We start from the raw sequence: 11,505 nt of genomic DNA on the forward strand, positions 1-11,505 counted from the left end.
GGCTCATTGAGATCAACGAACCAGTTTTCCAATTTCAATTAAAAAATCAAATCTGTTTTCACTGTGTTTTCAAGGCAATAAGTACTGAGGGTAAAAAAATTAATTGGAAGCCACACCCAGGTGCATTTTCGTATACCTTATATGTTTTATATAACATATATTTTTGCAATTAGATTTAACACATAAAAAATATGTTTGGGAACATAAAAATTATGTGGCTCCCCACGAATAAAACCAATTTTCTAAACGAAATTAATTTCGTTTGCTTTGGCAAATAAAATATATGTGTTAGGTTTATAACATTTATTTCTCGGTAGAACATAAATATCTCTATAGAGATTATGTGTCTTATTCAAATAAAAGTCATGGTACAAACAATAATGTTTACATGTTAAGTACATATAATTGATTGATTGATTTGTCTTTATTTAGGAAGTACATATACATTATATGTGCTAAAAATATAAAAATACAGTCTCTGGTGGGTTGTTTATTAGGGATTTTCCTGGAGATTTTACACCGTCATCAACGTCAGTAGATTGAATATTTCCACGAGGAGGCATTTTAGATTTGAGTCCTCCCATGTCCACTTCTTACACATTTTCTTCCTGCACGTTTTCTTCCTGCGTGTCCTCCTCGTCAAAGGTGAAGAAGCCGTATCCATGCGCAACATTCACTAAAAATATTATTTCGCTGAAAACATTCGAAAATAATAGTTCGATGGCAAATAGTTAAATATAAATGATTTAAATAATTATTTATCTTTGAAAATCTTCAAAAGTTCTACTGGAAGATCGAGAAGATTTAGCACAATTTCCGCAAATTTATTGTCTGACGCTATATTGATTATGTGCACTGAATTGAATCACGGCTGAACATAATCTTCAACTATAAGATGCGAATCATAATCTTTATGCCAGCACACATATAAATAAAATTTGTCACGCATCTATGTGTATGGGATTATGAGCTTTAGTAGCATGTTGTGGCTGTCAGTTGCATCGAATTATTTTCCCTGAAACGGAAATTAACACATGAAATCAATGCGTGATTCTCTCTTAATGAATGTAGTTGCTCAGATTGTTTTTTTTTCTTACCACAGACAAACAAACGTAACTCTTCATTGTGTATCTTCATTCACGCATTTAACGGTTGATTTGAATATTATCAGTTCCGCGAACTACTCGCCGCAGCGCTGGCATCGGATAACTTTGACGTTTCTATACATTCTATAGAACTTTTATGCAATATTGTTTGCCAGTTAGCGAGCAAGCTTGTTTTCCGCGAGAATCCCGAGAGATGTCGTTACTGAGGTCCTATGTTTTGAGATACAATTTTTTTTTAAGAAAAACTTTTTCAAAGAGTTACGTCTGTTTGTCTGTGCCTCAGCCAATATTACACCTCAACACTCCCTCAAGAGGTGATCTACCTGCGTTACGATACACACTTAATCTAGCTCGGTAAAATCTCCAACAGCCGATTACCTCGGCATTTACTTTTGCTGATATCTCTGCAAAATATCTGTTTGTTAGCTGATATCTCAGCAAAATGTTATTTGTTAGCTAAGTCTCGGCAACTGTTTTACTGAATCTCAGCAAAATTAATTGCAGAACTACTTGGCTGTTGGAATCTTGGCGAAAAAAATTAAGTGTGTATGTAGTTGTTTAATAGTTTTTTAACCTTTTTTATTTATCATCAATCTTCTTATAAAAAAAATCATATTACCATTACAAATAAATTATTCGAATAGCATCACTCAGGAATAAAATTATGATAATTTTCAGACCAAGATGACACCACAACTAAGGCTCAACATATTCTTGAACGTAGCCTTTCTTCTCCTAACCAAATCACTGGGAGAGAACACAACAACGATAACCGCCTCAACAACGCAAAGTTTGCCTGAATCCACACAAACAACTACAGCACAACTATTGCAATCAACTACCTATCAGGTGCAGTTTATACCAACATCGACACCATCTTCCGCTAGTTATGTACCGGACATACAAACCTCATCAACAGGAGTGACTACATCATCCACAACAGTTACAGCTTCGGTATCGACAATGACAACTTTACCGCCGACGTACATATCAAATTATTCATCAACATCGCAAATGCCAACGTTGCCGCCAACCTCAGCGACGACGAAACAAGATCCATTAGAACCGATTCCAGAAGATCCAACTGTAATTGTTTGCTTCGGACCAGACCAGAAGGAAAGTCTAGGCATTCAAAAAGCAATCGATTGGCTTCGAGAGAAGCGACTACCCGATTATAGTTGGGGTAATGACACGCACATGGTAATCTTAGCTAAAGAGTTATCGGGAGCTCGAGATCCAACTGATAGTGACAATCATGTTCAAGAGATTTCTGATTTGGAAGATATGCTGTCAGTGAAACAGATGGAAATTGAAGTTCTAACGATGGCCGACCGGCACCATGTAATGCCCAAACCAGTCAATACTGATCGCATAGCCAAATATATTTTAACGTTGGGAGCACTTTGCAAGGATGCTCGCCATTTCTATGGACATGACCTAGTTTCCACGCTGGAACATCATGAACACGAAGAAGGTCAAGAGTATGAATTTGCACTAACCGCACTGGCCGTATGCAGTTCAGCAACGCATGTTCGAAAACGACAGATTCGTCGATTGTTGGACATCGCTAGCGGAGAAGTTAACGATGTTGGTCAGTATATATATGGTGAGTAATTTAGAACTGCATTTCATTTTCTACTCGTTTTTTTTTTCAGATACCATCGCCATGGTTCTGTTGGCGTTACGATGTATCGTAACAGACCATCGTCATCGACATTTGCAACATTTCATACGAAGACCAGCTCGTGGCCTCGCCAGCCTTCAGGGGCCTCAGGGCAGTTTTGGATCATTGCGAAGTACCGCGCTAGCAATGCAGGCCTTGCTGGATTTAGAACCAGATCCAGCGGGAAAGTGGAACAGAACAGCAGCGTCAGAATGGTTGCTATCTAAGCAACGAACAGACGGCGGCTGGACTGAAGAACCATTGCAGGATGGTCAGGTACGAGATATAATATCAGTACAAAATAACATACCATTTCAAACTAACGCTACACAGGATGCCACCATTGGAGTGGGACTCACAGCTGACATAATTCTTGCCCTTGGCTGGAAAGGTTTAGGGGCTGTTCGTGCCCTGCAGTGTGACCATGTGATTCGAGATAATGCAAATGATAACTACTACGAAAATGGTGACCAGAAACTGGCTGCACCAGTTGGTTTAACGTCTTCAGTAGAAGAAGCAGAGCCGAAAAATGTGTCATATACCTACACGTTATGGGTTGACACCAACGTAACGCAAGAATATTCTCTAGACCTCACTTCCCCGAAAAATACTACATTTTTCCGGGCAATGAACCAAGCGAAGGAAATTGATCCCAAGTATGTATTTCATGAAAATATAAAATTTAGCTTTCCACAGGACTGTCATGACCTTATCTATTCAGGTTTGATTTCGATGCCCGGGAGTGGCCGAACGGACACTACGTGCACACGCTCGCCGGGAAGAAAGAAGATCCAAAAAGGTAAAAGCTGTTAATAAGCACGTGCGGCACTTTTATTTTATCAATCGTTTATAATTATAGCTACCACTACTGGCTGCTGTACCGATTACCAGAGAAGCCGGATACGAAAAACCCTCCCGGTAATCAGCTAATCGCACCTTTAGGTAAGTCTAAATTTGTATCTCAAAAGATTATTGTCTGCAGAAAACGGAATGCCAGATGAATAATTTTTTTCAAATCATAACTTTTAATTAACTGATTACAAGAAAACTACAAGCGAAGACAACATATCAAGAAGACTGACAACTTTTTCGGAATCCAAGTGACGTATGCAGTAGTGCCAGCGAAGGTGGGAACAACGCATAGAAAAATAAGCAAATACGCAAACATTTGTTCTGAGGATGGAACATTTGCTATCAAATTCGTTCGGAACATTTACCTTTGAACGGCAGATGACGCAATTGAGCCTGTCTCATACCGGCCGTATGAGAAAATGTGAGATTTGCCAGTGGTCTTGATATGTTGTCTTTGCTACTAGTTAATCCTATCCTTAAAATTATTTACCGCTGCTTTTCTAATGACGAATTTTCAACTCATCCGAGAAATTTAGTAAAATGTACCTACTGGAATTGGGATTTTCCTCAGCTTTCCGCCCGGTCTAGGAATATGTCGGCTTTGGAAATTTCCTGACTTTCCAGGGCATAGAGTATCAAAGTATCACACAATATACGAATGCAAAAATGATACAGACTTAGAACGCACCCATATAAAAACAAATTGGTTCGGAACAGCTTACACAGGCAAAAATCGTCATATTCATCTAAAAGCTACACACTACCAAAAAGTCATGTAAATTTCCGTGCCCTGAGACCGACACATGCATGCGGCCCAAATGACATAAGAATCAGTTGAAAGAAACGAGAAAATAAATTCAATCAATCGTACTTTTCGTCGAGTTGCGTATGTTTCGGTTTGGGAGCACTTAATTTTACATGGCATGTTTATTTACGGTCCATAGTTTACGTCGAAGATGGATTACGTCTCGTGTAAAATTAGTTATTTTTAAGTGTGTTAGTTAATAAAATTTGTAATCAGTTTATTTGATTGTAGGGCTCTTAATTGATACGAGTAAAGTTATTAAAACTCTAAGTTTCAGATGGCAAGTAATAGCCAAAAGGTAGAAGAAGCACAGACAAACAGACATAACACATTGAATATTTCTCATTGTAAAACATCGTCGCTAAAACATTACCGCCATCTGTTGAGTACACTGCGGTGGGTAGTACACTGAACAGATGGCGGTAGTGTGTAAACGTCAAACGCAAGGAAATTGACTATGCGCGCCACACGTGGTGGTACTACCAACTACGACACTTTTAAATTGACCGTTAAATACTTGTTCGATGAACAACTTGCTAGTGTTATGTCTGTTTGTCTGTGGAAGAAGTGTTAACCGTATAATAATATACGTTCCTTTTATGTTTCTGAATTGTAATCTGGGTCACACACGAAATATGTGTTGAGATACCATCATTTCAAATGTTTAAACAAACATAACTCATTGAATATTTCTCACTGTAAAACATCGTCGTTAAAACAGTATCGCCATCTGTTGAGTAAACTGTAACAGAGAAAATGGCCTTACAAGGTTTGTTTACAAAATGGAGTTAAGGCCATTTCAATTGTTGGTCTTGAAATAATGTTTTTTGTATGAAAAATACGGTTCGAACGAAAACAAAAATATGGTCACACTTGGACAGTTGTAGTTTTTGGATTTGCTTATATTTTATTATACAAATAATGCTCATGTTCATATATTATCATGCAAGTGTATCCGCGGCATTACTTAAATAAAACACGGAGCATGGAGCAGCCACGGTGATTAGCTTCTTGACGATATACGATTTTGATAAAATTTCGTATTCATGTTCTCTATAGTATTCTCTTACAGTTAAACGTAGAAAATCCGAGATCAAATCAGTCGTAAGCCAAGGAGCGGATTTTTGATCTCACGCTACTCATTAGCTTCAGCACAGATTCCTTTCCAACAATTTTGGATACTTTTTCCCAGTCTTTTGCAAACTTTGTAACGGAATCCGCTGCCTTTACAATTTTCTGCAAATATGCTTTAATCAGGGCCCAAAACGTTTCGATTGGCCTGGCCTGGGGACAGTTTGGCGGATTCATCTCCGTGGGTACGGCTTTATACCAGGCTACCGTGTCCTTGGAGTAAGGAACCGACGCCAAAATCGGCCAAAACAGTACTGAGGCGTCGTGTTTGCGGATCATGGGTATTCATATTCGCGATCAAAAGTTACCCGTCGTGGCCGATTTCAAAATTATTTCATGGTTTCAAACCTAAAACTCTTTTTTATCAGTTTCTTCACGAAAAAGCATGTTTCGGTAAGTGAGTGAAGAGTTATTGACAAACAAGCAATTTGTGTGAAAAATTGAGCATGCCAATCCTGCACTCAGCTCTTCAATGCCACACCTTAAGCGATGAACTAACCTCAGGCTAAAAATCACGTTTTTTTTTCCTCTGTTCGGGACATAAAACTACTGCGACCAGTAATTTGATCTATTGCAGTATATCCCGTGTCCTTAGTTTAGTGCATGTCGTATTACTTCATCACTATTGAGAAATGATGAACTATTCGGTTTTGATACAGTTGTCATTCTTGCCTTCATCGCAAGGAATCGATTCTAATTGAAAGGTCCCGCTATTTATACCCTTCGGAGTGTTGAAATACCCTCCAAAGGCGCGCCCCTTTGTCAGTCAAAATTGGATTCCGTAGCAACAAAAATAAGCAATGACACCGATAATGATCATGCATCAGAACCTTAGTCTTTACCACTTCCAACTATGGAACAACGAATAGAAGATTAGGAATCACATAGATGAAGACTAACTAACTAATTTTTTCCTTGTTTCAAGATCATCCTCGGTCCAGGCAACCCGATGACTTATCACTATCAACAAGGCTTAAAAAGTAACAAGGACTAAGATGTGTTCCTTTGATTACTGAAAAATCCTGTTCCCCTAGTTTGAAGTAGTCAAGACTAGGAATCGGTGGTAGATCTTACATCCCGTAACGTACCACGAAAAGGTGATCTACCCGCGTTACGGGGCAAAAATCACGTTAATACAGTATTTAAAAAAAATGTCACATCTTGTATCGACCAGGTTTGGTCACAGCTGCTCTACTGAAATTCGACAATATATGTTTAAATGCCGAAATCTGAGTAAATGCATTTGATGCTCGATTTTATGTTTTCAGCATTTTAGATATTTGTTGATGAGCTCAGCAAACTTCTTTGGTGACTTTCGGTTCACATTGTTTATTAGAATTGCATCATGTCATTTTGGCGAGTCTCGGGAAAAGATTTTTTTAAGGATAATAGGATTGATAGAATCCACAACTGACCTTGCCACTTCAAATTTTTGGCGCGAATCTCATAAATTACAAACATTTTCCGTACGAAATTATATCAACACATATGCTGCAGTGCAGTGTTGATATAATTTCATTCATGAAATCTTTGTATCTTCTTTCAGCCCCTAGCTAGTTCGTCTCTTAAATCTTTGTAGTTTCTAAGATTCGTGCCATCAATAATTCGAAATGATGCCAAAATATCAGCAAAACTAGAAGTTGCCGATTCCGCTCAGTTTTAAGTGTACAAGCTATTTTATTGAACATATCCTCAAAATAACATTTCTATACATAAAAATCTAGGCTAATTTGATTTAAAAACTGTATAATTTAAGACTCGACCCTCTCCGGTTTCTTTGAAATTAGCCCTATTATTTCACTGTTTGATTTTTTTTCTGGACCTCTGCCATTTTGGATCTCTTCTAATTTATCACAACGGCGTATTCAATATTGTTCAATGAATCATACCAAGAGAACGACTCTTCAAATCGAAATGACGTCTGAGACAAAGTTTTCCCTGTTAAAAAAATAATTAATAAATAATAAGCGATATTCTTCCTCTAAATATATTATGTGGTTCTCTGCAATTCACTTACGTACTAATATGCTTCACGAAGACACTCAAACTAGGGTTTTCTTCAACGTATGAAATGTGTTAAACACTCTATCTTTTTTTATTGTTTAATCTCTGCATACCTTATCATCTCAATTTGAAAGTAAAGTACAGCGAAATCTCTACAACTCGAAGGGACCATACAAAATCACAATCACAGTAGCCATGAAATCCATTTTTACTACGGTTCTATAACTTGAAATTGAGTTACTGGTATTGAGTTGTGGAGTGTTGACTATAATACAATACACTAAGTTCTGTTTTTATGAAATTTTAATTTTGTCCTAATTTAGTATGAGCGATTTCAAAATTTTTTTTGATTTTGTTTAACCTTGTAGCAAATTTGGTTTTAATTTGGGATCACACGATCAAAAATACGGACGAAAAAAAAAATTGCTTAATAATAGAATTGCATGTAATGGTTTCTCCAGTGCAACGAAGTTTTAAACAGCACTCATATTAGTGACGTTGATATAAATCGGGAAGCATACCTGAAAAATTACATACATACTTGGATATCTTGATCTATGCCAGGTATCTACTCAATGGGTTAAGCTTGAAATGGATTGGTTCATTAGCATATCGAAAAGTTTACACTATTTTTTTTTTTCTTTTTGTGTGGCAGAAGAAACTTTGTCCGACAGTAATTAAACTTACACTAGTTAAACTTTTGTACACTTTTTAATCGTCTTTCTTCCTCCCTCTGTTTCTCATTCAATGCGTGCCTTTGTACCTTAGGCGTTGATGAACTGCTCGTGGAGGATGGCGAACATTATCTCTACTGGTATAAAAAACTTTAAAACGCTTACCCAAAGCTCAGTACAGCGATCTCGTCTTGCAAGGGATGGTGTGCGGGAAAATGTGTTTATTATGAAACAAAAAAGGAGCCCGAGATGAACACGGAGGTGAGTATACTTATAACACGAGGAACTGCAAAGATGGAGACATTCTATTCAGGAATTGAGGGCAACGAGCGGAGAGCGGAAAAATACGCTGAATGAAAAAGGTGAAAGAAACAATGGTATTAGGGAACATAAAGTCGAGATAAGCACGAACGATAAAAGAGTGAATAAAAAGTGGAGAGAAAATCATCATTAACAGAAAGTGTCTGGTAGAAAATTAATACGAAAACACCTGCTTCCTATCTTTATATAAAGGGAACTTAACAATAGGAAATAACTTTATACATCCTTATGTATTGTGAGAGTAGCAAACTCTTTAGCTCCTTAACCTCGGCTGCAGCAACTATAATGCATATTATTTATGTAATATAGATACAAGTTATCAATTTCATTTCTATGGCATCTGGTGCCACATTATGAGAGTCGATTGAAAAGACATTTCCATACAAGCAGTTCAAATAAAATTCGATTCGTTATTGACTCTTATGATGATGCCACTGTTTTCATTAAAAAAAAAAACATTAACGGAACGCTTACCACTCTGAAACAAGAATACGTTTTGATTTTTCTCCAATTCTTAAAAAAAAAACTTTACGAGTAAAAACATTTCATGGCAAAAAGTTGGATTTTGAGTCCACAAAAAACGACCTTTACGTATGGTTTGAAGTCCTACTTTTTTCATGATAAAAAAGAAAAAAAAAATATGTTTGCTTGTGAATTTTTCAGGAACCTATGAAAAAAATTAATCATGAATTTTTTGATATCTCTTCCCAATATTAAAATAAAAAATCAAAATGCGCCAGAAAAAACAAAAATCTTTTGAGCTGTGAGCCATTAAGATTATCTATATGATTACGTACAACAGCTATGACTAAACATTCAAAACAGAGCTTAACAATTTCGTGTGAGCTGAAATCATTTGTTTGTTGTGTTTTAAGCATGTGTTTCGCTAGAAAGTAGACCTTTGTAGATGACATTAAGATAATATTGCTCAAAATTTAGTTTTAAGAATTATAGCACTAAATTAGTTAATTCATAATGATAGATAACTACCCACATCAACAAATAACTGGATAACTTTAAGACATTTGTGATGGAGGCATTGGGATCAATTGATTCACGTCTATATTTCTTGATTTTTAGAATTACATGTTTCATGGTTTAGCCCATGAATATGTATTTCTATATTAATTGAACAAAACGTAGACTTGAGTCATTATTTTTACCAGCAATTTAGTGATGAGATCGGTTGGAGTTGGTCAAATGAATAACTACACCGTGAAAAACATAATCGATCGCACAGCAAATTCTCAATATTTTTCAGTTTACGTATCAGGGACGCTCACATGGAACGATCTACCACTTGCGGCCAAACAACAACCAACTTTAATGCTATTCAAGCGATGTCTGAACACGCCTGATGGACAGTAATGAACTTTATTAACATTTACACATATGTAGGTATAGCATTACTTTAGTTACAACTTGCAGCATTTTTTAGTTTTCCCTAAAGTGAGTTCTTCTTTAACCTTCCAAGTGCATTGGGATTAGTTTTGGTCTGGAAACGCTGTGTAATTTTTTCCTAATGCATTAGGAAGGTCAATAATGTATTCTTCCTTGAGCTGGTAAAAAGTGTCAACTACAGGCTAACGTTACACTAGATAAATACAAATACAAATACAATTACAATAACGGCGCCGGTGGTGTAGTGGTAAGCGTGATTACCTCTCACCCCAGCAGGCCTGGGTACAATCCCAGTCGGCGCCGCCGGGATGTTCTGAGGCATAACATCTCTGATCACGCCTTCCTTCGGATGGGAAATAAAGCCGTTGGTCCCCGGTTCATGAGTTGATGGGTCGATAGGTAGGGTCCAGGTGTGGGAGCTGCCTTCCTGGCACGTCGGTAGCATCGGTGCTCAGCACGGAAAACAAGATCGACGGAAAAAAACAAACCAAAGGAAAAAAAATACAATTACAATGTCGTATGTTGTAACTTGTTCATTAACCCAGTATTAGCAACAATCAATACGAAACTAACGATTTTAAATTGGCTCACCACTTTAGTAGCCTATTGGTCCCAAGCAAACGATTAACATACCCTATTCTAGTTGAAATTCTATTACTACACTATGTTTGTTTTGATTCGCTATGAAAGTTTGACAGATAACATCAGGGGTGTGTGGATTCATGCAGAACATGCAGGGGTGAGTGAAATAGCTTGGGACTGCTTGGGACCGTTGTTCTGGTACTGAGTGAGCCAAAAATAATAATGATTTTCTTCGGGACCCAGTGGTCTTAGAGTTACCTCTATGGTATTAGCGCTATTTGGGAAACAAACCGTGTTTTACTGATCTTCTGACGAAGTAATCGAAAAATCGTCTCTAAAAGCCTCTAAAACGTTTGATAACTACGAATGTTGTAGTCGTTTAGAGTTGAAATTGGCTTCAGTCTACACACACTAGTGGGGCATATGGGAAACAAATCTTCTACTGATTCTGAGGTGTTTTCGTCAGCTCAAGACGGCTCCAGAGGAAAATTATGGAATATTCAGCAATAATATCGTCTTTTTGTTCCTTTCGACACACATTGAAATAACTATTTTTACACGTGACAGAATCCATCTTTGACATAAAAGATGAGTCGTAAACAAACATGTCATGTAATATTGAGTGCTCCGACTCCGAGACTGAAAAGTTCGTTGCTCGACGAAAAGTACGTTTGTTTGAGATATATTTTGCGTCTGTTACGACTTATATTTATGTCAAAATTGTCGCTCGCATATGTCAATCTCAGAGCACCTAACTTTACATGAATTTTTCTAAGTGTGTATGTAATAGTAGCTCGCAAAAAAGGGCAGATGATTTTTTTATTTTTTTTTTTTCTTTATTTGTTTTCCGTCGATCTTGTTTTCCGTGGTGAGTACCAATGCTACCGACGCCAGGGAGCTCCCACACCTGGACCCCCTACCCCTATCTCAACCCATCAACTTCTTGGCTTTACTTCCCTTGTGATC

The 11,505-nt window shown here is 37.3% G+C and overlaps 1 protein-coding gene across 2 annotated transcripts; it reads left to right on the plus strand.

Moving 5' to 3' along the window:
• The first annotated feature begins 1,784 nt into the window (after positions 1–1,784).
• Positions 1,785–10,152, plus strand: LOC135712959 (uncharacterized protein CG3556). Of its 2 annotated transcripts, XM_065236066.1 has the most exons (6): positions 1,785–2,697; positions 2,762–3,045; positions 3,103–3,425; positions 3,491–3,568; positions 3,629–3,711; positions 8,330–10,152. In XM_065236066.1, exons 1-6 carry the CDS (start codon positions 1,791–1,793, stop codon positions 8,389–8,391), a joined length of 1,737 nt encoding a protein of 578 aa, XP_065092138.1. In that variant the 5' UTR covers positions 1,785–1,790; the 3' UTR covers positions 8,392–10,152. The 2 variants fall into 2 exon arrangements, with proteins under 2 accessions (XP_065092138.1, XP_065092137.1); XM_065236065.1 differs by having other exon boundaries at positions 2,762–3,425.
• The last annotated feature ends 1,353 nt before the right edge of the window (positions 10,153–11,505 follow it).

This window comes from Ochlerotatus camptorhynchus, unplaced genomic scaffold (genome assembly GCF_037179485.1).
Source record: "Ochlerotatus camptorhynchus isolate MF236.1 unplaced genomic scaffold, CSIRO-AGI_Acam_v1.1 ptg000525l, whole genome shotgun sequence".
In the NCBI taxonomy this organism is placed as follows: domain Eukaryota; kingdom Metazoa; phylum Arthropoda; class Insecta; order Diptera; family Culicidae; genus Ochlerotatus; species Ochlerotatus camptorhynchus.